Source organism: Eulemur rufifrons, chromosome 2 (genome assembly GCF_041146395.1).
Source record: "Eulemur rufifrons isolate Redbay chromosome 2, OSU_ERuf_1, whole genome shotgun sequence".
In the NCBI taxonomy this organism is placed as follows: Eukaryota; Metazoa; Chordata; class Mammalia; order Primates; family Lemuridae; genus Eulemur; species Eulemur rufifrons.
This window is the reverse complement of record NC_090984.1, coordinates 18205459-18229702: the sequence shown is the minus strand read 5'-3', so window position 1 is coordinate 18229702 and position 24244 is coordinate 18205459. Positions and strand designations below refer to the sequence as shown.

At 58.5% G+C, this 24244-nt stretch overlaps 1 protein-coding gene across 1 annotated transcript; it reads right to left on the bottom strand.

The window, feature by feature from the left end:
* Nucleotides 1-1885: 1885 nt before the first annotated feature.
* Nucleotides 1886-22735, bottom strand: ATP8B3 (ATPase phospholipid transporting 8B3). Its single transcript, XM_069491846.1, has 29 exons — nucleotides 22698-22735; nucleotides 22045-22106; nucleotides 21482-21573; nucleotides 21021-21134; nucleotides 20141-20239; nucleotides 19985-20046; nucleotides 19493-19565; nucleotides 19296-19366; nucleotides 18460-18542; nucleotides 16781-16939; nucleotides 16134-16222; nucleotides 14629-14819; nucleotides 14336-14544; nucleotides 14124-14141; nucleotides 13857-14034; nucleotides 13241-13434; nucleotides 13034-13146; nucleotides 11040-11204; nucleotides 10783-10894; nucleotides 9929-10004; nucleotides 9602-9710; nucleotides 8950-9304; nucleotides 8637-8860; nucleotides 7229-7312; nucleotides 6141-6380; nucleotides 5812-5950; nucleotides 5450-5577; nucleotides 3532-3703; nucleotides 1886-2127 (listed from the first exon to the last, which is right to left on the bottom strand). The coding sequence occupies exons 2-29, from the start codon at nucleotides 22094-22096 to the stop codon at nucleotides 1886-1888; spliced, it is 3843 nt and encodes a 1280-aa protein (XP_069347947.1). The 5' UTR covers nucleotides 22097-22106; nucleotides 22698-22735.
* Nucleotides 22736-24244: the final 1509 nt, after the last annotated feature.

Below are 24244 nucleotides of genomic sequence, written 5' to 3'. Positions count from 1 at the left end.
TCGGTGTCATCCCCATCCTGGGACACCCCCGCACTCCACCACCTGGTTGGCTTCACTTTAGCATGAATCTCCAAGTGTCTTGTTCAGAGGAGGGAGACAATCAGATCATCCGAGGCTTGTTGCCTGGGGGAGGGGCTGGGGTGCACCCCGACTTTCTGAGATGCCAGGGGCCCTCCCAAGGCTCCTCCACCCCCTACCCAGACACTCTCAGCCCCCTGGGCCCAGGGCTGGGTGCGTGTCCACCTTACTGTCTGGCCTGGAAGGGTGGGGGTGCATACCTGTACAGACCCTCCCTCCCAGCCTACTTTGGGAGCCTAGAGGACAGAGGGTTACCCCCCCCAATCAGGAAAGTGGGCTTTGGGACAATGTCTCTCTGCCTGTAACTGTTTCTGCCAAGAGGCCAGGTCTCCAAGCCACCCCCAGTCAATCCTCGGAGGTGGAACAGGAGGTGGACAAGCTGGCTTGGGGTTCCTTGTGTGTCCTTCCCGGGAGGCCAAAGGCTACAGGGATCAGACTGCAGAGAGGCAGGAGGGGCCTGAGTGGCAGGGCCGGGGGTGCCAAAGGGGATGCTTCACACCCTGTGAGACAGGAAGCCCCAGTCTGCCTGGGGCTGGGGGCTCAAGTGACGTGAAATGATGGCGGGGCAGGGGTGCGCCCGGGCCCCTGCACCCAACCCTGCACCAGCTGGAACTTGGGCCATCTCACATTCTCTGCCCCAAAAGGCTTAACCAAATCTATGCCCTTAGGCTCCGAGGGCACCTCCTTGTGGTCCTATCATGTGCTCTCCCCAACAACGGCTGTTTTTGGTGGGATTATCTCAGCCAGGTGTGACAGGGGCCCGGAGACCAGGTGGCCCTGGGTGTTTTCCATAAAGCATGGAAATTATGGCTGCTTTCTGGGGAGAGGCTATTTGGATGACCGGAAGTCCCCTATCCCCCAGTGCTTGAGGGAAGGAACACCCTCTCCACCCTCACCCTCAGGCAACAGGCTTAAAAGTAAAAAAGAAAAAAAAAATCATTGTTAACCATTGCTGTGCTGGGTTTGTTGTTTTGTTTTTCTTCAATAAATTATTTTCTAGTCACTCACCCAGGCATGTGTGTTGGCCAACTGGGGATGGGTGCAAGGGTGGGAGAGGAATGGGACCTGCCCACCACAAGGCTGGCAGAGCAGGGAAGAGGGACTCTGCCCCCACCCACGTGCCCCTCTCAGCTCTGAACCCCACCCTCTTCCTTGGCTGCAGGCCCGCCCTGAGCCCCCACCCCCGCACACTGTTCCACCCTCCATCAGGAACAGTTAAGAATCGGAAAAGCTCCAAGATGCAGACTTGTCAGGACCTGCTTCTGAAGACATGGTCATTGCCCACTGCTTTCCAAAGTCTAAAGTGAAAGGGGATTTATTTGAAGGGAAGAGACCAGGGCAGTCTCGTGGAGGAAGAGGCTAGAGGGTGCCAGAATTGGAGTTTATAAACTTTTGGGGGAGGGCCCAGCCGGTGGGCAGTGGCAGGGGCCGAGACCGTAAAGCAGAATCTGCTCATACCTTTCTCCATTTGGGAGCAATGAAGCTCACTCACGTGATCCACCCCAGGGCAAAGAAGAAAAAAGCTTTCCCTGCAAATACCCTACGGGCCACTAGGGGCCAGTGTTCTAACCTAAAAAACCAGGAAAGACTATTCCACGTGGCGTCACAAAAAGAAGTGTAGGAACAGAGTGAGCCTAACCAAGCCCCGGGGTCAGATGCACCCTGGTTTATTAGAAAAAGAAAAGGATGCGGTGTCCTTGTCATCAGAGGAAGGCCTCCTGCTGGCTGCTTGACATTTACTGGCAATGAATGCTCCTCTGGGGGCAGGGTGGCCCCTCCAACCATCTCAGGTGGAAACTGGTCCTCGCTAGGTGCCGGCTGCCACTCCGTCGGTGACGGCTGCCTCTCTGTGGGCCAGGGCTCTTCCTCCATAGGCTGCTCCTACGAAGATGACTCTTCTGTACTTGGCAGAGTCTCCGCCACTGTCTCCTCCTTGGAGGCGTGGGGCTCCTTTGGTGAGATGTATGGCTGGCTCTTCCCCAATGGTACTGAAGTATTTCCAGATGATGGCTTCTCCTCTGAGGATTCTGTCTGGCTGTCCAAAAACAGCTGGCCCAAAGGCAATGGCTCAGTTGCCGAAGATTGTGGCTCACTTTCCGGAAGGGACAGCGCGTGTTCTTCCTTTGGAAGAGAAAGTGACCCCTCCTCAGTGCACAGCAGATTCTTAGGAAGAGGTGGCCTCTGCTTGGGTGAGAGTGGCCTCTCCTGTACCATCTACAACTTCTGGGAAGACCCAGATGCCCTGTTCATGCCGCCAGGCAAATTTTTTGTGGGAGAACCTTGGTTGTCTGAAATAACAGCAGATTGCCAGTCCACAGACAAGGATGAGCTCGCTGTGGAAGAGGGATTCATCTCCTCGGAGGACACCTTCCCCTGGTGGTGGTGTCTCCACCTCCCCAGGAACAACAACTTCCTGAAATGCCAGCATAACCTACTTGGGCTTGAGGGCAGCTCTTCTTCAGATGGGACTGGGGAATCAGATACTGTGGGAAGTTAGCTACGCTCCCCGCAAAGAGGTTTTTCTCTTTCTTCAGATCAGGTCTCTAAGTTGACTACGCCAGTTTGCCGGGAGTTAGCTATGCTCCCCGCAAAGAGGTTTTTTCTTCCGATCAGGTCTCTCAGGCAGGGGTCATTGCAAAGGATGAAAAAATAGTAGGAAACAGAAATAAAAATAAAATAATGATAATAATGATACACAGAGCCAAAGATATAGTTTATAAAGTAAAGGTTTATGAAAATAGACAAAAGGAGGGTGTCGGATGGATATACTTCTTCCCGCAAAAATATATCAAAGACTGAAACTCCACACAGGTATTTTATAGGGTAGATACAGGCTCCCGTTGCCAAGGGCAATGGGATTTACATATTAACAGGCAGTTTGGTTTAGGGTCAAAGTCTTCTAAAAGGCTACTACAGATCCTTTAACTCTATCTAGGGGAACAATGACTTACAAAATCTTCTTGGGGCAAATTTCTAAGTTTTATGATAAGGCTATTACTTTAGCAAAAAACAGAGACATCTTGGCTCAATGATTGTGTTCTTGGAGACAGCGATGATCTCAGAAGTCAACATGAGCTGTGCTTTGTGTTAATTACTTTAACTGCATGGTTCCGTCTAGGCCCCAGCTTGGGCATTAGCATATCTATTTGATCAGCTCTCATCTCCGGGGGTCTTTGTCTGTCAGCTCCAGCAACCCATGGCCCTAGGTAAAGTCTGTCTTGTCTTTCAAAACAGGTGAGAACCATAGACCCAGTTTACAGCTGTCTCTTTGAAGTGCAGCTGTTACTGACCAATGAGACACCCTCCTGAGGTGAGGCAGCTTTTGAACTAACACATTTATTTTTTCTTTAAGGCAAAGCCTTATTTGACTTCTGAAATCAAATCTTGTCTCCAGAAATACAGGGGGCATTTCTATAACTCAGTATTCTTAGGCTCAATAAGATAGCAACTCACTGTTGCTCCCTTGTGATCTCTTCAGAATTGTGCCCTGAGTGATGAGGTTTGCATAGCCCTCACGGTGGGAGAAGTCATAGCTGGAACGTCGGCCACGTGGCCCCCTTTGTAAACAGGGCATGGGCTCCACGGTGAGAATTTTCTCAGCTCGGGCCTTTTTCTTTGCCTCCTCCTGCAAAGCAAAGGGGGAAAGCAGGGTCACCAGGCTGCCAAACTTTGTTGATTGGTTTCAGGTCACCTGCCCACCAGTGGGGGCCAATTCAGAGCCCTTGGCTACCATTGATTGGCCAAGTTCTTCCCTACCCAAGGTGAGCCAGTTAGAGTCCTCCCTGGAATTGACTCTGGATGAGCTAATCAGTCTTGCCCTGGGATTTAACTCTGGGCTAGCCAATCAGAGTCCTTCCCTGAGACCTAACTCTGCACCAGCCAATCAGAGTCCTTCCTTGGGACCTAACTCTGCACCAGCCAACCAGAGTCCTTTCCTTAGACCTAATCTAGACTAGCCAATCAGAGTCTTTCCCTGAGACCTAACTCTGGACCAGCCAATCAGAGTCCTTCCTTGGAACCTAACTCTGGACCAGCCACCAGGTGCCTTGGGTGCCTTCTGGTAGCAAATCCAGGAGAGGTGAATCTGGGATAGCCATGTGTCCAGCTGTGTGGTAGAAGGTGGCAGGAACTGAGCCGGGAGAACTAGTGGCAGGTCTGTGGCATGTCCTGGTCCACCACTCCAGTCAATTCTGGGGCCCATCCCAGCTGCAACCTCTTTTTCCATGTCTTTCTGTGTGTCCAGGAGCTGGCAAATTCCACTTTTTTATTGCAGTAAAATATATATAACATAAAGCTGACCATCTTTTTTTTTTTTTTTTTTTTGAGACAGAGTCTCACTTTGTTGCCCAGGCTAGAGTCCCGTGGCGTCAGCCTAGCTCACAGCAACCTCAAACTCCTGGGCTCAAGCGATCCTCCTGCCTCAGCCTCCCGAGTAGCTGGGACTACAGGCATGTGCCACTATGCCCGGCTAATTTTTTTCTATATATATATTTTTAGTTGTCCATATAATTTCTTTCTATTTTTAGTAGAGACGGGGTCTCGCTCTTGCTCAGCTGGTCTCGAACTCCTGACCTTGAGCGATCCACCCGCCTCGGCCTCCCAGAGTGCTAGGATTACAGGCGTGAGCCACCGCGCCCGGCCAAAGCTGACCATCTTAAGCACTTTTCAGTGTATGCTACAGCTCAGTGGCATTAAGCACATTCACACTGTTGTGCGACAATCACCACTTTCCATCTCTAGAACTTTCTCATTCTCTCAAACTGATGCTCTGTCCCCAGGAAACACTAACTCTGTGTCCCCCTCCCCAGCCCCTGGCACCCACCATTCTACTTTCTGTCTCTGTGATTTTGGCACCTCTAGGGACCTCCTAAAAGTGAAATTATACAACATTTGTCAATTTGTGTTGGGCATCTCTCATGGAGCACAACATCCTCAAGGTCCATCCACACTGTAGCCTGTGTCAGAGCCTTGTCCCTTTTTGTGGCTGAGTGATATTCCAGTGTGTGGATGGACCACGTAGAGTTATCTATTCATCCATCATTGATGGACATTTGGGTTGTTTCTAAGTTCCCCCTTCTGCCCAAACCATTTCAAGTTTGTTTCTGTCACCTCAACCCCTAAGCCTTAGATCATTTGTGGTAGAAACACAACGTGTCAGCCTGCTGGGTGCTCCCTGCTGCTTTCCCTGGGGCATCCAGTGCCCCCTTGAGGGCACTGGGCATGTGGGGGCTCTGTGCCCGCCTTCTCCTCCAGCCCTGTGCCTCTGAGGGCCGGAGACACCTTAGAGTCCCTGTTTCCAGCATGGGCTTCCCCACGATGGGGTCCTGGGAACATGCAGGGCGTGGGGACCCTAGCCCCAGCCCCACCTCACCTCGGAGAGTGGCTTCTCAAGGGTTTGCTGGATCATACGGAGGGCTAGGATGGGCAGGGTGTTCAGGGACACGTTCAACAGGATGACCAACGCGGTGGAGGGGCAGGACAGCACGTTGCGGTCAGCGTCTGGGGATAGGGCGGGGTCACGGCAGAGTCTTCCAGTCACCTCGGGCTCCCTGCGGATGCCCCCAGACCGAGGGGCACCGGTTCCAAGAAAGGAGCCCCCCCTCCACCCCTGGTGGATGCTTTGCGGGGCCACTGACTTCTGTGACCAACCTGCCGCCTGCACGGCCACCCATGCTCACAGCGGGGTCACCGCGTCAGGCCCTCCTCATCCCCACCCCGTGCTTGGGGGCTCACACAGAAATGGGAAGGTCTTTGGGGAGATCCTGTAGAGCCAGTAGCTCTGGGTGATGTAAGTCGTGACCCCGTAGAAGCTGAGGCTGAGGAGGACGGCCACCACACACAGCATGGTCCAGTATTTGATGATCAGGATGACCTGGGCCGAGAGGGAGGGCACAGCTGGGAGACCAGGGACCCCAGGGCTGGGAGGGAGCTGGGCCAGGACACTCAGCCCCTGGGGTCCAGGGAGGGCACCTGGGGAGGCCCCCAAAGCCGGGGGCCCCTAGGGAGGAGGCCTCATGGCCGGTGGCCCAGGACCCCACACTCGGGGCAGGGACCCTGCCCACCTCCATGGTGACGCACAACAGCTCTGACAGGGCCACGACCACCGCGAAGGACTGGTGATCGCTGTAGCTGCAGGGCCCCGCGGTGTCCCAGCTGGTCCACAGGGTCATGAAGAAGTTGACCAGGGAGGTGGCCGTACCATGGGCGACGGCTTGGAGGAAGACCCAATAGTTGAAGAGCTCATCCTTCTGCCCCGCCACGTACAGCTCGGGCACCTGCAGACTCCGCCACGCGCTCACATCCTGGGGGTGGGGGCGGGGGCCAGGGCCCCCCACAGGTCTGAGTTCACGTGGAGGAAAATAAAACGAAATGCCAAGCGTTCGGGAGAGGGTGGGCACAGCTCAGCTGTGCGCGTGGGGGCGGCTGAGACGGGGCGGTGTGCTATGTGCTCTCCTACCACGGTTTAGGGCTCTAGAAAACATGAGATGACATGTAAAATCCGGTTCCTTCGTCACGCCAGCAGCAGGTCTCCTTACTGGCCACGTGTGGCTGTTAGCTTCTGGACTGGACTGTGTAGGGGTGGAACAGTCCTGTCTTCTGGAACATTCTACAGGACCCCCTCCCCTTCACACTCCAGATCACTTAGCTGGGGCCTCTCAGGGCTGGGAGGGGGACAAACAGCAGGACCATCTCTTCTTTTCTTGGCGGAGGGAAGTAGAGGTAGGGTCTCACTCTGTCACCCAGGCTGGAGTGCAGTGGTGCGATCAGAGCTCCCTGCAGCCTCCAACTCCCGGGCTCAAGTGATCCTCCCGCCTCTGCCTCCCAAAGCACTGAGATTACAGGCATGAGCCGCTGCACCCAGCCTAGGACTGTCTTTTCTGATGCCCTCTCCCCATTGCACAGATGGGCAGACAGAGGCACTGGGGCTTGGGGGCTGGCAGGGGCGCATCCCAAAGAGAGGGGCTGGGGGAGAGGCCACCTTCTACCCACCCTGGGATGGGACTGAGCTCCGGTGGAAGCAGGTGCATGGCAGAGGGCAGGGAGAGGTGTGCGTGGTACCCCCTGAGCCCCGTCCCCAGCCCCCAGGGCGGAGGGGTGAGCACAGAGGGGAGGGCCAGCCTAGAGGGAGGCCGGGGCTCCCTCTGCTCACCTGCTCGAACAGCCCGATGTAGAGGACCGGGAGGGTGGTGTACAGGAGGTTGAACAGGGCCAGGAACCAGCCTTCATACAGGATCTGAGTTGGGGAGAAGGAGGGGAAACAGAGTCAGGCTGCAGCTGCCCAGGGACCCCACTGCGCTGGCCGCATACCTAGGGAGGATCCTGGGTGAGTTAAAGAGTCGCCTTACAATCAGAGCTGGGGCTAAGACCCTGGATGCGTTAACTGACACTTGACAAAGGCTGGAAGACAAAAGTCAGAGAGAGAAGAGCTTGGGCTAATGGTTTCCAAACGGCGCCTCTGAGTTTTTGTTTTCATTGGATGATTTCGAGAAAGAGCTGCAGAAGGAACGATAGCTGGTCTCGAATTCCCGGCCTCCCAGAGTGCTGGGATTACAGACGTGAGCCACCGCGCCCGGCTCTTTTCCAATATTTAGAATCGAGTTGGAAGAGACCCAAGGCTGACTAGCTCAACTCCCCTCCCAGTGCACGGATCCAGTCCAGTTTAAAAAAAGAAATTACTTCTGAACTACAGTTCTGTGTAAACTAAAGAAGTAACAATAATCATAAAAATATGTATTTCGATTCTAAAACCACTTTGTGTACATTCTAGGATTGAGCAAATAAGTAGAGATATTATAGATAACAAGAATCGAGCCTCTCACTGTTGGAGAAAACAGCTACAAGTGAGTACATGGAAAAGGCTTAGCCCAGCGCTGGAGGCCCAGCTATTTGGGAGGCTGAGGCAGGAGGATCGCTTGAGCCCAGGAGTTAGAGGCTGCTGTGAGCTGTGATGACCCCACTGCGCTCCAGCCTAGGAGACAGAGTGAGACCCCATCTCGAAAAAAAAAAAAAAATAGAGAGATATACACACAGACATATAGATGGCAGATTAGATAGACACAAAACATAACGATGGTGGTCCCATAGGATCCCATAAGATTAGGATACCATATTTTTGCGCTACATTTTCTGTGTTTAGATGCACAAATAATTGCCATTGTGCTATGGCTGCCTACAGTACTCAGCATGGTAACACGCTGTATATTTCTTGGCTCTGCTTCCAGGAGAGGTAACATTGCAGCACTGAGCACACCAGACACTCAGACCTTGGTGTCTAACCACCACCTTCCAGTGACGAGAACCTGGGCTCCGTCAGTGAGTCCAGGGCTGGGGCAGGGGAAGTGCAACGTGAGCCTGGAACCTCTGGTGGCACCAGAAAGTACAGCTGTGCCCAGAGAATAGCAGGTAGATGCTAAGAGAAAAAATCTGAGACAATCTGAGCAACAGAAATAAGAATGAAATGAATACCCATGGCTGGGTGCGGCTACAGAGGGACGTGGCACCCCCGCGGGGCTGTTCCCCCCACCCCGAGTGGGGCAGCCGTGGCTAGGCCAGCTCACCTGGGCGCTGAAGCCGTTGTAGAAAGCAAACCAGATCTGAGGCATCATGCTGGCCAGTGTCTTGTAGATGAAGTAGCGCAGGAACTTGCAGACCCGCATGTAGGACCAGCGTCCGTGCACCAGCAGCAGCCGCTGCAGGAAGCAGAACTGGCCCAGCGCAAAGTCACTGTTCTGCACTGCCTGCGTGCCCTCCTGCCCCGCCAGCCCCACGCCAATGTCTGCTGCTGTGGGGCACAAACAGGGACACTCAGCTGCCGGCCACCCCCGGGGAAGGCTGCCCCGGAGTCCCCTAGCCCCCCCACCTGCCACCCACTCTTGATCATGTTGACGTCGTTGGTGCCATCCCCGATGGCCAGGGTCACCACTTGCTGGTATTTTTTGACCAGGGCCACAACCAAGGCCTTCTGCTTGGGCGTCACCCGGCAGCAGATGACGGCCTGGGACCGCGAGGCCAGTTCCACGAAGGCACGCTCGCGCCGAATCTCGGGACTCTCTCGGGTTTTCAAGTCCTTGGACTTCATCTGGGTCAGCTGGACACTGAAGCTCTGCCACAGCCTGGATATGCTCCGGCCCTGCAGGAAGTCCCTCACGCCCTCATCGGGCTCTTCTGCCTCCACGTTCTGGATCAGGGCCCGCGGCTCCTTGCGCAGGGACAGCAGCAGCTTGTCCTGGTGGTGGGGGCGTGGGCACAGGGGCTGTGTCACTCTGAAAGCCGCCCCCTTCAGTCCCCACCCCCAGGCTGGCCTCCTGCCACTTCCCTGGGCGGGGCTTGACTGCGTGTCTCTCCCTCGCTCTGACCCTCCGAGTCCAGTCTCTCTGCATTGTTATTCGAGGCCCTGTAGCCTCGGTCTTCCCAACAGTCCCGCTCCCCATGCTTCGGGGGGCCCCCACCCCCAATCAGCTGCTCCTCCCAGGCCTCTCCTGGACACTGGGGACCCCGCTGTCCACCCTGAGCTGAGACTGACCAGGAAGTCCCCATCAACGACCATGGCAAACTTGGAGTGTTGCGTGAGATTCAGAAAGCCCTTGTTGGTCAGCAGGTTTTTGTGATCCCAGTAGGTCTCCAGGATGTGGCTGTGGGTGCCCGGGGTGGGGGAGGGGGTCAGCCAGGTCCCAGGGCACCACCTCCCTTCTGCCCGGCCCCCCTACCCTGACAAGGGCCTCTGGGCAGAAGCAGAGAGGCCCTCTGCAAGCCTGGCCAGGCAGAGGCGGAGGGTGATCTGCAGACCCTCAGGTGCCCCCCAGGTCATTGACCTCCACCCTGCTCGCCTGCCCCCACCCTGGCTTCTTACAGTATCTCCTTCTCCTCCAGAATGACCATGTTCTCCGATAGCAGCTGGCAGGCAAAGCTGATGTTCACCGCCGTCTCTGCAAACCAGCCAGGCTCAGTGCCTGCACGACCCGGCCAATCACAGCAGCACACCCCACCCCCTGGCCATGGCGATTGGCTCAGAGAGGGGCATGTCACCCAGGCCAGCCAATGAGAGCCAGCCCTGAGACTCTGGCTGCAGCTCTAAGCAAAAGGGCTGCTCCCTCTCCCCTGGGGGGCTACTGAGGGAGGGGAGTCTGAGGCTGGGATCACTGGGCATATCGTGCCTCAGACTTACGGAAACATCTTCATTTTCTTTTAAAATCAGAAGGAAAAAATAGTGAATATAATTCAGCCTGGACATTAATGTTTATAGAGTCAGAAAATGGCATTGTTAGTATTTGTGTGTGTGTGTGTGTGAGGGGGACCAGGGAGCACACGAAGGCAAAATGCCTTGGCCCCACAAAAGCCCTAATGTGGCCATGCTGGCACCTGCCACTTTCTCCGAGATGCTTGGTGGGGTCCCAGAGAATGTGTAGGTAAGGCCTTGCGTTCCACGGCAGAGGACAGTTAGGGCTGGGGGTGTCACAGGACCTGAGGTTCCAATCCCAGCTTCTGGCAGTGCCCCAAGCTCTCTACACCCTGCTGGGCTCCTCTGTCATACCGGGGCAATGAGGGCCCCACCTTGCAGGGTTGCTGTGAGGACAAAACTCTCACTGGGCGCGCTACACAGCCTCAGGCCCCCAGGAGGCACCCTGAGCACTGCGGAGTTTTTATTCACTCCTGTTTGTCCCTTTCCATGTCCCAGTGGCCACCCAGAGCCACCGTGGGACCCACCTTGCTTGTCCCCTGTGAGCACCCATATTTTGATGTTCGCCTTCTTGAGACACTTGATGGTGTCAGGAACACCGTCCTGGAGTCTGTCCTCAATGCCAGTGGCTCCCAGCAGCTGGTGGGAGTGAGCGGCAATGGGGGGTGTTGGGGGAGAGACTGAGCAGGGACCCAGCTCCCCGGCAGGGGACCCTGGGGCCCCCCACCGGTCCCGCCTAGGGGACCCTGGGGCCCCCCACCGGTCCCGCCATGCGTCCACCCACGTTGAGGCTCTGCTCCATCTCGTTGTACAGCTCCTGCAGGGCCTGCGTCCGGTTCTGCAGCAGGACGCTGGCCTCCTCATGCCGCTGGTGCCACCTCTCATACGTGGCCTCATCCACCTCCTTGTAGGCCAGGCACAGCGTCCGCAGGGTCTCCTTGGCAAAGGCCTGGGGCCGGCCGGATATGACCTGTCACCACCTGGCATCCCCACGCCCCTGACGCCCTGCCTTCCTCCTCCCCCCACATCCCCACAGCAGCCAGGGGTGCTCAGAGAACCAGCATGAGATTCACTGCCCCACCCGCTCCGCCTCAGCCCCGGACATGCTCAGCTCTTTTGCTCCCAGACTTCTGCACACGGCTTTTCCCCACCAGGAACATGCACACTGCACTTTGCATGGCAAACTCCAGCTGTTCCTCAGGACCCTCTGTGCAACCCACACCCTGGACCCCACCCCAGTCAGGGCTTCCCCAGCTCTGGGCCCCTCTCTCAAACCCTCTGCTTAGTAGGAATCTCTGCATCCCACTCTCTAGCTCTGTCACCCAAGCTGCAGCACAGTGGCACAATCACAGCTCACTGCAGCCTCCAATTCCCCAGCTCAAGTGATCCTCCTGCCTCAGCCTCCCCTGTAGCTGGGACTACAGGTGTTCACCACAATGCCCGGCCAGTTTTTCTATTTTTAGTAGAGATGGGGTCTTGCTATGTTGCCCAGGCTGGTCTTGAACTCTTGAGCTCAAGTGATCCTCCCGCCTCAGCTTCCCAAAGTGCTGGGATTACAGGGGTGAGCCACCGCGCCCAGCCATCTACCTCTTTTTGCAAGGGCTGGGCCGGGGTTGGGGAGGGAACAGGACGGATTCTTTGGGGCTCACCCCAAGGGTGGCCTGAGGGCTCGGTAGCCCCAAGGAAGGTGCCCACATGGCTCCTCACATCCCTCCTGCCCAGGCTTTCTGCCCCAAGGCAGGGGCCCAAGTCTTGCTTTCATTCTTGATGGGGGTTGGGCCAGAAAGGTTGGGCCTGGACACCACAGAGGGGTTTCCTGGGCATTGGGAGCTCCCAACAGGCCTTTATGCTTCCTAGTGCCTCAGTTTACCCATCCATTCCCTAGTGTGGTTGAGCCAAGCCACGCTGCTGAGCTCCTGGGCTCTGGGTCATCATCCTGACTCGCTTCCCGGTTCTGGGCCAGAGACTGGATGCCTGGCTCCCCCCACACCCTGGCAGGGCAGGGCAGGGCACTCCAGGAGACCCCGAGTCGGGGGACACACGGCGTTCTTCCCCTACCCTGCCTGATGGCCCCTGTCCCCTGTACCCCTGTAGGGTCAGGGCTGGCCAGAGGGAGGGAGCCCGGGGGTGGTGACAGCCCCAGGTTAGGGGGATGGGGCAGGAGAGTCCCCCTGAAGGTGGGCACCTTGCGGCTGAGCTGAGGACCAAGAGGTTTGAATGACAAAGCCCTGGACAGCCGTTCCACGCAGAGGGAAGAGCATGTGCAAAGGCCCCAATGCGTAGCCTGAGCGTGGGGGAAATTGCACGCCAGAAATTGGGGTTCTGGGAGCCCCTCAGTGGGCAAGGAGAGACAAGCTAGCTGGAGAGGCCAGCGGGAGACACAAAGAGACAGTCTTAAAGGCTGATCTGGGGAGTTTGGGCATCATCCACAGGAAGGAAATGTTTGGGGCAGAGAGGGCCAAGTGTGTCCTGGAACCCAGGCTTGGCTGGGAGAGGGGTGCGGTGTCCAGGGCCAAAGCCCAACCATAGGGTGTTCTTGTGTCAATGAGAAGATAACACCTTCTTTGAGCAGGTACACTTTGGAGTTCAGTCCCCGCTCACTCTGTGTGTGTGTGTGTTGTGGAGGGTAGAGGAGGTGATTTGTGCAGTGCACAACCTCCCAACTCTCCATTTCTCAGCACACTCTCCTCCCTGTCCCTACCCTGTCCCTCTCCATACCCACATGCACGTGCGCACACACACAGACACACAACAGCCTTCCTCCCCGCCGGGACTCACAGCCAAGGCCTCCTCTGTGGTCAGCTTCGTGACGTGTTTCTTGTGTAAGCGCTCCAAGATGACCGTGTCAGCACCCTTGGTGTAGAGGCAGATGGTGCCCTCTGGGTTTCGGACTGTCGGGGGAGAGAGAGGCCCGGCTGCCCACACACGCTACCCTGCTGCCCAGCCCGACTCTGGGACCTGGGGTGCTGGGCTGCCCAGGCTCACCCAGCACTGACATCCGCTTGCGTGAGCTGCTGAAGTCCATCATGGCCAGGACCTGGTAGACCCTCTCCTCCCCCAGCTCCATGAGCGTGATGGTGTCCTGGGTGCGTGACAGGAACACGTAGCCGAAGTTCCGAGCTGCCGTGACCAGCGCCTCCTCATCTGGGGAAGCCGCCTGGTACACCAGCAGGTCTGGCGGGGGAGGGGACCAGTTGGGTGGGGGTAGGCACATGTTTGCAGAGAGCTGGCCACACGTGGGCCCTTTTGAGGTCACATGGCAGGGCCCCTCCATCTCCATGGCACAGGGGAGGAAACAGGCCCCGCGGGTGCCAACAGATACTTATGGGATAGTGGTCCCTCGGGCCTGCACGGCCTCTAAGCCCAAGCGACGCCGGTGGGTGCTTGGGTCCCGGTCTAGATGACCTCGTCAGGCTCAAACCCAGCCCGGGACACCCTTTAGCCCTGACGATGACACACTCTCCCTCCAATCCCAGCGCTAAGCCATCTCTGATCTCGGCTCTAAGCCCAGTGAAAACGCTCTGAGGCCGGGACCATCGTGAACCCCCAGGAACCTGGGTGACCTCACAGCCGAGCCGGAGGAGAGGCGGGGGCGGCAGCATGCTCACTGTCTTTCTTCTGCACCATGACGGTGTGGCAGATGGCGAGCACGCGCCAGAACTCTTGCACCACCTTGTCCCTCTTGGCTCGCACGATGCCCAGCAGTTTCTTGTTGTGGAAATGCAACTTCTCGTCAGCAAACTGGTTCCACAGGTAGGGGTTCTCCTGGGGGCGGCAGGGGCGCAGGCCAGCTGTGGGTAGGTTGCCACCCGACCCTCCTGGTGTCTGGTGCTGCGGGGTGGGCAGGCAAGGCTCACCTTAGAGGTCCTGCTCTCTGAATCCGGACCTGGGGAAAGACCCCCTTCAGGTCTCAGCTCTCTGGGACTCACGTGTAGGGGGAGGGGTTCCTACAGCCCCTGCCCTTGGGCACCCGGTGCCCCTTGGAGACAGCGAGGGTTGCTGAGGTGTCGGGGCTCACAGAGCCCCTGGGCGGCCCCAGGGAAGGAGGGGACGCTGGCAGTGGGGCAGAGCGGGCCCCACCGTAGATGTAGCCGTCGATGCAGCACTTCTTGAAGGTCAGGATGTTCTGCGTGAGCGTGCCCGTCTTGTCCGAGAAGATGTACTCCACCTGGCCCAGCTGGTCGTTGAGGCTGGTGCTGCGCGCCTTGGCGGGCACGTCCTGTGGCGCGTAGTACATCTCCTCGTCCCAGTTGATGAACATGCTGTTCCCCAGGTAGATGAACTCCGCTCTGCAAATGCACGCGGGCTCAGGCGCTCCCTCGCGGGCCTCCCGGTGGCCCCATGGGGCGGGGTGTGACCACGGGGGAACGCACATGATGAACATGGCCATGGGGATCATGACGCTCAGCAGGATGAGGAAGCCCCAGAAGATGAAGAAGGACTCCATGGCCACGCCGCCCCGGTCCGGGATCCAGAGGTAGTAGTGTTTGTCTCTGAACTCTCTTGTCCAGAAACCGAAGCCCACGGTCAGGACTATGGACACAACCACGATCGACAGGAAGATCTGCGGGGCGGTGGGAGCGGGAGGGTATGCAGAGCCGGGGGCCGCTGGGATGCCCCAGGGATGCCCCAGGGATGCCAGCAGGACCAGCACGGGGGCAGGTGGGGCCCCCAGCTCTGCACCAGGACGGGAAGGGCGAACGCAGGCGAGGCCTGGGCATCCTGAGGGCAGGGGAACTTCTAAGGTTGTGCCCAGGCTTCTGTGGCTGGTTTTTTTTCTTTTTCTTTTCTTTTTTTTTTTTTTTTGAGACGGGGCTTCACTCTGTCACCCAGGCTGATGTGCAGTGGTGTCATCACAGCCCACAGCAACCTCAAACTCCTGGGCTCAAGCGATCCTCCTGCCTCAGCCTCCCGAGTAGCCGGGACAACAGGCGGGTGCCACCATGCCCAGCTAGTTTTTCCTATTTTTAGTAGAGACAGGGTTTTGCTCTTGCTCAGGCTGGTCTCGAACTCCTGAGCTCAAGCGATCCTCCCGCCTCGGCCTCCCAGAGTGCTGAGATTACAGGTGTGAGCCACTGCGTCTGGCCTATGGCTAATTTTTTTTATTATTACAATAACTTCTAAAAATATAGAATTGATTGGCCAAAACATTAAGGACTGCTAACCTTTCAGCGGAGAGCAGGTAAGCACTTTATCATTTCCTGTAGGCTTGAAAAACATCAGGATCAAAATGTATTTGACAAAACATAATACAGGCTGGGTGCCGTGGCTCCAGCACTGTCGGAGCCCAGGAGTTGGAGGCTGTAGTGAGCTGTGACCACACCACCGCACTCCAGCCTGGGTGACAGAGAAACATCCTGTCTCAAAAAAATATCTTTTATTTTTTATTTTTTTGAGACAGAGTCTTGCTCTGTTGCCTGGGCTAGAGTGCCATGGCATCAGCCTAGCTCACAGCAACCTCAAACTCCTGGGCTCAAGCGATCCTTCTGCCTCAGCCTCCCGAGTAGCTGGGACTACAGGCATGCGCCACCATGCCTGACTAATTTTTTTCTATATATTTTCAGTTGCCCAGCTAATTTCTTTCTATTTTTTTAGTAGAGATGGGGTCTCGCTCTTGCTCAGGCTGGTTTTGAACACCCTAGCTCAAATAATCCTCCCAGAGTGCCTCGGATTACAGAAAAAATATATATTTTTAAATTGTTATTTTAACAAAACATTCTGTGGCCCAAGCACCTGTTCATAGGATCAGGCTGCACCTTTTGCAGAGGAGGGAAACTGAGGCCCAGATTATGACAGCCAGAGCTTCTGTCTGTGGGGTGGGGCCCTTCCCCTGCCTCTCCTCTGTGGCCCCCAGGGCACGTGCCCACTGGCAACTCACCAGGACCACCAGCTTGTTCATCAGTAGGTCTAGCTTGGTTCTCTTCAAGTGGATCTTGCCACAGTTCTTCATGATCTTTGTGTCAAAGCCTGCGGGGTTTGCAACCATCCATCCACCCACCCATCCATCCACCCACCCATCCATCCACCCACCCATCCATCCATCCACCCATCCACTCACCCAGCCACACACCCAGCCACACACCCATCCATCCATCCATCCACTTATCCATCCATCCACCTACTCACCCACCCATCCATCCACTCACCCACCCACCCATCCACCCATCCACTCACCCAGCCACACACCCATCCATCCACCTACCCACCCATCCATCCATCCATCCACTTATCCATCCATCCACCTACTCACCCACCCATCCATCCACTCACCCACCCACCCATCCTTCCATCTGTACCCCATTTTCCATTTTTTTCCACCCAAACAAAGGTGCTGGCTCAACAGGTCCATTTTAAGTTTCAGCACCAGGCCCCAGGAAAGCCAGGAGCCCCGCGTCGCTGGGCAGATGTGCAGCAGCCTGGTCTGGGTTTGCGGCTCCTCACCCTCTACTTTAGGGCTCTCACCTGCCCGCAAACCCCACCTCCACCTGCACGGCTCGTGCTGCAGGGGCTCTGGAGTGGCCATACCGGCATAGATGACCATTCCATAGCAGGTGTCCGTGTTGCGAATCTTGCAGCCGCGGAGGAGGATGTTGCCAATGTCCAGGGGGTACATATTGCCGTTCCACTCCAGGCGACCCACAAACTGGTGCATTCTGCTGTTGGGCTCCTCACACATCACCCGGCCTGTGGGCAGTAGGGTGGGCGGTGGGCCAGTGTTATGGCTGGGCTTGGGCCCTCTGTGCCAGCTGGGCTCCCTCCCACCACCCCTCTCTAATCAGCGCAGCTGGGACATTCCTGTCACCCTCCAGCCCCAGACAGCTTCATGGGCACCCAGTGCTCCAAAGTGACCCCTGTTCCCTCTGCCCGGACTCACACTTCCCTGATCCTCCAGCCAGATCGGTCCCCACCCAGCCCCCTCCCTCATGGTCCTGATCCTAAGACGTGGCTATTTGTGTGACCGTGTCATTAATGTGTGTGGGCTCCATGAGAGCAGGCACCAGCCTTGTCTTGGCCATGCTGTGACCCGAAGGCCCAGCCCAGCAGCTGGCACGCAGTAAGTGCTCAATAAGTGTGTAAAGAGGGAAGGAGAGAAGGGACGTTCTGGCACCCTGTCCACGATCACCCAGTTCCCCGTCGCCCTGCAATGGGGCATTGTCAGCCATGCTTCTTTGAGGAACCAGGCTCAGGGTGCAAAGACCTGGCCCAGGCCAGTTCTCGGTGAGCTCTAACATGACCATGGGGTGTGGGCTGGGACCCCAGAAGGAGGAGGGGCCACAGGGTTCTTAAATGGTCCTTGCCTGCCTGCCCCATTCCGTCGTAGGGATTGGGAACCTGACTTAGTCCTGAGTATGGGAATCCTCCATCTAGGCTGGTATGGGTGGAGCTCTGACCCTCAGTCTCCTCCTCTAAGAAATGGGGTTCTGCCCTGCAGGAGTGCTGAGGCAGCTGGACCAGGCCAGGGCCTAGGGAGAGCCTCCTTGCCAAGCACCCTGGGGTCTTCCTGACCCAGTGGGAAGTGCCTCTCTCTCTGATCCTATCCCTTCATGGGGTCACATGGCAGGGACCAAGTGCTGGAGCTATCAGGACAATTAGAAGAGAGGATGGCTGTGGCTGCCTCCCACTGAAGCTAAGCCTTTTCCTAGACATCAGGGACAGACAGGAAAAAGGGGAAAAAGTGGTGCTTGGGTGTCAGGAGCAAGGAGGCTGTGGCCCAAGAAAAAGAGTCTGCTCTTGAACCAATTAGAGTAGCTTGCCTTTGCAACAAGACAAGAAGAAAAACCTGTCAACTTGCCTTTGCAACAAGACAGGAAAACAAAACAAAACCGTATCCCCCTCACTGGGCCACAGCAAACAGTAACTGTGTCCATACCACCTGTGGGAAATAACTCCAGGCGGAAAGTAAGAAACTGTCAAGGGGTGGAGAGGGGATGGTGCCCTGTTCTTGCCGGCCTGTCGCACCCTGTGGGTCATCAGCCCGGGCATACAGGCTGCCTTTTTGACAAAACGATGATGTGGTCAAAGGCGTGTGTGTTACTGTCAAATTTAACACTGTTAGATAAAGTGCTGCAGCACGTTTTGTAACAACAGTAATGACGACAACCAAAGATCCCAGCTTTTACCAGCTTTTGGCCTGATTGAGGGTACATGAAACAGAGGCCCAGGTGGGGTGCGCGGGATGGCCACCCCGCACTGATGCCTCTCACCTCGGAAGGATGCCATCTTCCTTGTATTAGTCAGCTCGTGGTGGGTGACCATCAGGGCCTGTCTGAACTTCAAGTTGGTCTCCCTGGCGATGAGGAGGGGAGGGATAGGAAGAGAAAGGTGAGAGAGGGAGGGGAGAGGTGTCTCCCCGGCGCAAGGAGCACCCGAACCCCTTCATCCAGAGTCATGCAAACATTTTTGCTGAGCACCCACTATGTGCTGGCTGCCAATCAGAAGGCTGAGGCCCAGAGAGGTAGAGGACCTTGCCTGGGGCCACCCAGCACATTTGGCAATGTGCTGAGGCCTTGGCCTTCCTACCCTATTGCACACAGTAGGGCCTGCAGAAATGCCAGTTGGGGTGAACGACTAAAGTATCTGAGAGGGGGCCGGGCGCGGTGGCTCACGCCTGTAATCCTAGCACTCTGGGAGGCCGAGGTGGGCGGATCGTTTGAGCTCAGGAGTTCGAGACCAGCCTGAGCAAGAGCGAGACCCCACCTCTACTAAAAATAGAAAGAAATTATATGGACAGCTAAAAATATATATAGAAAAAATTAGCCGGGCATGGTGGCGCATGCCTGTAGTCCCAGCTACTCGGGAGGCTGAGACAGGAGGATCGCTTGAGCTCAGGAGTTTGAGGTTGCTGTGAGCTAGGCTGACGCCACGGCACTCACTCTAGCCTGGGCAACAGAGTGAGACTCTGTCTCAAAAAAAAAAAAAAAAAAGTATCTGAGAGGGGAGGGCTTGGTGGGCAGCCTCTGTGGCAGCTGGCAGAGTGGGGCACCTCTGGGCCGTGCACCAAAGCACCCCGGGCCCCGGCGACGACGTGGCAGCTCCTTACCCGTCGATGTCCGCCGTCTCCACGTAGCACAGGCTGCTGGGCTCAGTGCTGGCCAGCAAGAGCAAGTCGGCCTGCGTAGGGGGCAGAGTTGCGGGAGAGGATAGAAGACAAGCAGGAGAGGCCAGGCGGCCCTCCCCGGGGGCAGGGGTCGGGTGCTCACAAGGAGGGGCACGCTGGGGCGGGTGACACCAGCTCACCGGGACTATGCTGTCCTTGCTGAGACAGACCACGTCTCCCACGCACAGATTCTTCCATTTTTGCCAAATGAAGCTGCAGGGAGCGGGGGCGTGAGAGGTGGGCCCGCCGCCATCTCCCACTGAGCCCAAGTGGAAGGTCTTGAGGGGCCACAGCTGGGTTGGGGGCACTTGGCTTCCCGGAGTCCCCGCTCATCCCTAGACCTTTGCTCCTGCTGGGCCCCACCCACTTGGCAGCCTGCAAGGCCAGCTCGGTCTCTGCCTCCCCCAGGAAGCCTTCCCTGACCTCTCACCTCCCCCCTGGGGGCCCATGCTCCCGCCCAGGGACTTCCACAGTCCTGCACCCGAGTCCTCTTCATACTCTAAGCTCTGCCAGGGTTAACAATCAGTGGCAGGCACCTAATAAATGCGGGCCTGGGTCCCCACCAGACTCAGCCAGGAGACCGGGGGCATGGAAGGTGACGGACCCTCTGCCCCGCAGGCCACCGGCCTCACCTCTTCCCCACGAGGACCTGGCAGGGCCTGTTGTTGATGGCTCTGTCGCTCCTATGCCGGCCCTGTTCATGAAGGAGCAGATCAGAGGGACCAGCCTGCCTCTCCCGGCCCCGCCCCGTGCCCATCCGCCAGGCGGCTCCCCCTGGCCCCACTCACGATGTCGTCCACCAGGTCGCGGGTGGCACGGATGATGATGAGGCAGACCAGGGGGGCGAAGAGAGTGAACCAGGGCAGTGTGGAGATCTCGGGGATGCTCTGCCATGGGGTGGGGCAGGTCACACCGGCAGGCCAGACAGGCTGCCCCTCCCTGACCTTTTGGGGGCCTCCTCCGCCAATCTCCCCTGCCCTGCCACCCAGCAAGCCGGGCCCCTGCACCCTGCATCGCTGAGTCCCTCCCTCTACCCTGTCCCCCAACAAACTCCTCTTCTTCCTGGCCTAGCTCCCGTGCCACCTCCTCTGGGGAGCCCCCCAAGCCCTGGTCTCGCTGTTCCTGGGGTCTTCCTTGAGGTCTGAGCGCCAACATCACACCCGGGGCCTGGCCTCAGGCTTAATGGATGCGAGTGGGAGATGCCCTGGCCAGATGCCCGTCCCCAGATGCCGCCCCAGACCACTGCTCTGGACCCTTCCTTCCTCCTCCACACCTGTCAAGGTCCACTCAGCGGACAGGGGCTGGGGGCAGTGGTGTGACCAGGGCTGTCCAGGCTGGGAAGGGGCTATGACCAGCAGGTGCCAGTGCGACATGGAGAGGCCGCCCTCCTGGGACCTGGAGGGTCTGTCCATCCACTTTCATCATTCAACACGCACTGAGCACCTCCTGTGTGCCAGGCCCTGGGCCGGGCAGTGGGGACCCAGCAGTGAGGGTCTGCGGGGAGTGGGGCACTGACCCACCCATCACACAGACAAACACACAGTCGCCCAGGTGGTCAGGGAGGGCTTCCTGGAGGAGGTGACATTCCTACCGTGGCTACAGAGGACAACTCGGCCGGAAGGGGAGCAGGGAGAGGGAGTGGCGTGGACGCCATGCGGGGACCCCCACCTGCAGGATGATGATCAGAAGGAAGTACAGGTTGGACATGCGGTGGAACTGCTCGTACAGGTTCCGTGGCAGGAAAGAGAAGAAGTTGTACTTGGCCGTGCGGATGACATTGGTCTGGAATGAGAGCCGCCAGCGCCTGGCATGGGGTCGCAAGGCAGGCCCTGCCCCACCCTGGCCCCCACTGGGTAAGCATCTGCTGGGCCAGAGTTTATTGAGCAGAATGCAAGGTCTTGGAGCCAGGATTAATTATCTACTGAATGCAAAGCCATAAGCCAGCGTTTACTGAGCACCTACTGAGTGCGAAGGCTCATCGAGCTGGGACCCCCAAGGGAGACACCAGGAGGGATTCGGGGGGGGCCCTGATGGACACACTGTCCTTTAATATGCACTGGGATGGGGCAAAGGAGACGAGTGCTGGGGCCGAGCCTGGTGGCTCTGGGGGTGCATGAGGGGCTGCCCACCTTGTACTTCTGCCTGTGCCAGCACAGAAACACCTTCTCCTTGAACTGCCAGTGGTAGGCGTGGCTGTTGGCCTTTATGTCCCAGGTGAACGCTGCGGCAAGGGCAGAGCAGGGTGTTGCTGGAGCACCAGGCCCAGGACAAACACCTCTAACGACATCCTGGGGGAGGGCTCACAGGGCCCAGGGAACCCAGGCGCTGGGGATACCCAGCTCATGGCCAAAGACGCGAGCCTGTAAACAAACAGGAGGAGCCCGCCCGGCATCTGCACACAGTAGGTGGATCTGAAGACACCCCCTCCCCCAGCTGTGGGCCACTCCCTGGACACAGAGGACAGGTCCCGGGGGACCCACTGAGGTCCCCTCGTTTTGCAGATGGGGTGAACTGAGGCCCAGTGATGGGCTCTGGGGCAACCAAGGCCACACATGCAGCCTAGGCAGCCGCCGTATCTCAACCACTTGTAACCATGCGGGAACCCCAGGCAAGCCCTCTCATGCAGGTTTGGGGGTGGCCTCCCCACCCCCTCCCTCCTGCCCACATCCCGCCCTCAGCCCAAGACATGCACCTGTGTTCTCCTTACCATCTTTGAGATCTTCTGGGTAGGTAAGAGTATCCATGCTGGTGGGGCTGCCGGGGGGAAGAGGGACCCCGGGTCACATGGGTGGCCCCAGCCCTGGCCAGAGAGATGCCGTCCACTAATGGCCTGGGGGTCAACCCTGGCAAATGTCACCACCCAAGCCCATCTGCTGCCTCCTCCTGGGGCTCTGAAGGTCCAGTCACTGGCTGTGAGTCCTGCCCTGCCTAGACACCCTCAGACACAGGGGTCCCGAGATGATCCCCAAACCTGCAGCAGTGCTGGACACGTGAACCTCCGGCCACTGCTCCCACTGCCCACCTCAGCCTGGTTTCACTGCAGCCCTCCCGCCCTCTGCCCCACCAGCACCCAGAGGGGTAGATGTTATCCGAGGGGCAGGCTGCTCTGACAGGTCTGAGTGTGGCCTCGGGGTTGCTCAGGGCAAGGGACTGTGACTGGGGAGGGAAACTTCTTCACTAACAGGTTCAGGAATTTGAGTCCAGCTCTGCAGCCGGGAGGCCTGGTGCAAACCACTCCTGAATGCCAGCCCTGGACAGCTCCCCTGCACGCTGCCAGCACCCCAGCAGCGCCCTCCTGGCCAGGCCCCTGCCCAGGCTGTTCCCTCTGCATGGCCATGTCCTCACCCTTCGGGTCTCAGTTCATACTTCCCAGCCCGGCCAGGCTGGGCCCCCTGACCTCAGTGTCCCCCATCCCAGCTCCAGAGGCCTCCGCTCCTCAACTTCTCTCCGTCTGGTCGCCTGCAGAAGCCCGAGAGCCCGGGGGGGTGTTTGAGTTACCGGTGTCCCCGGGGCCGGCGGGGCAGGGCTGGCCAAGGCCTCTGGGAGGCTGGGCGGGGCCCGCGCCCATTCGGCAGATGAGGGAAACTGAGGCTTGTCGGAGGGAAGGGGCGGAGTCGCGCTGTGGAGGGGAGGCTGGGGCAGCCAGGACCGCCCGTCAGTCCGGGGCAGAGACATCGCGGTGCTTGCCTCCGTCCCGCCCCCGCTGGTCCGACCAGAACCCCCTTTGCGGAGGTCCCCGGCGCTCCGCACCCTCCTGAGCCCAACAGCGCAAACCTCGAGAGGCCGCTCTCTCCGCCGCCGCTGCGACCCCGCAGCCCTCAGCCGGGGCGGAGCCCAGAGAGGGTGTGCGGGAGCCCGGGGACGCACAGCAGTGGGGGCGCCCCGGCTCACCTGCGCGGGCCGGGGCGAGGAGGCCGGGATGCCTGGGACGGGCTGCGGGCGACCAGGGCAGCAGGCTTGGTGGGACTCTTAGCTGGGTGCCAACCGCCAACCGCTAACCAGCCTAGAACTCGCTGCGCGGTCCAGGGGCGGGGCGGGGCCGGGGCGGGGCCAGGGCGAAAGGCGGGGCCAGAGAGCCTGCCGAACGGGCCGCGTGGGGGCGTGGCCACTGTAGGGGCGGGGACCAGTGGGGCGGGGCGGGGCCGAGGCAGGGGCGGGACCTGGGTGCGTGGCTGAGAGAAGCCTTGCAGAACGGGCTAGGGTGGGCCCGAGGTAGGGGCGGGGCCAGGATGGAAGGCGGGACCAGAGAGCCTTGCAAACCGGCCGGGGTGGGGGCGGGGGCTCGGTAGGGGGCGGGACGTGGGGGGCGGGGTCAAGGTGGAAGGCGAGGCCAGAGGAGCCTTGCAGAACAGGAGAGGGGGGGCGGGCCCTCGGGGTGGGGCCAAGGTAGGGGCGGCCCCCAGAGTGGTGGGCGGGGCCTCGGCAGACGCCGGGGCGGGATCAGGTTAGGGGCGTGGCCTAGGTAGACGGAGGGGCGGGGCCGGACATGGGGCGGGGCCAAGGTAGAAGCCAGGGCCTAGAGGAACTTCGGGGAACGGGCCCAAGTATGATGGGAACTCGGGGACAGGGCCCGGATAGGGATAGTCCGAGCCTCTGGGACGGGGCCTTCCTGAGCACGGTCAGTGTGGGGACCTGAGGGTGGGTACCTGGGGGCGGGGCCTGGGTGGGGGGCCTGTGGAGTGGCAGGGCAGGGCTGGCGCCTGCATGGAGCCAGGGGTGTCAGGGCAGGGTTGGGGGGAGCTGGGGGGGCGAGCTTCGGGGGTCTTGTAAAGCAGGGCGTGGGAAGGTTCTGGTCAGGCCAGGAAGGCCTCGCAGACTCGCTGGAGTGGTGGTCGGCGGGGCAGCGTGGGGCCAGGGAAGAAGGACACACAGGTAATCGCAGGTACGAGGGG

What these genes read in the sequence shown, in the direction of transcription:
- ATP8B3 (XM_069491846.1), bottom strand. Translation starts at nt 22,096, where the DNA reads ATGGATACTCTTACCTACCCAGAAGATCTCAAAGATGGTAAGGAGAAC. An exon ending in GGCACAGGCAGAAGTACAAG is followed by an intron (nt 21,135 to 21,481) that starts GTGGGCAGCCCC and finishes CTCTCATTCCAG; the next exon opens with ACCAATGTCATCCGCACGGC. An exon ending in TGTTGTGCGTCACCATGGAG is followed by an intron (nt 5,951 to 6,140) that starts GTGGGCAGGGTC and finishes CTCTCGGCCCAG; the next exon opens with GTCATCCTGATCATCAAATA.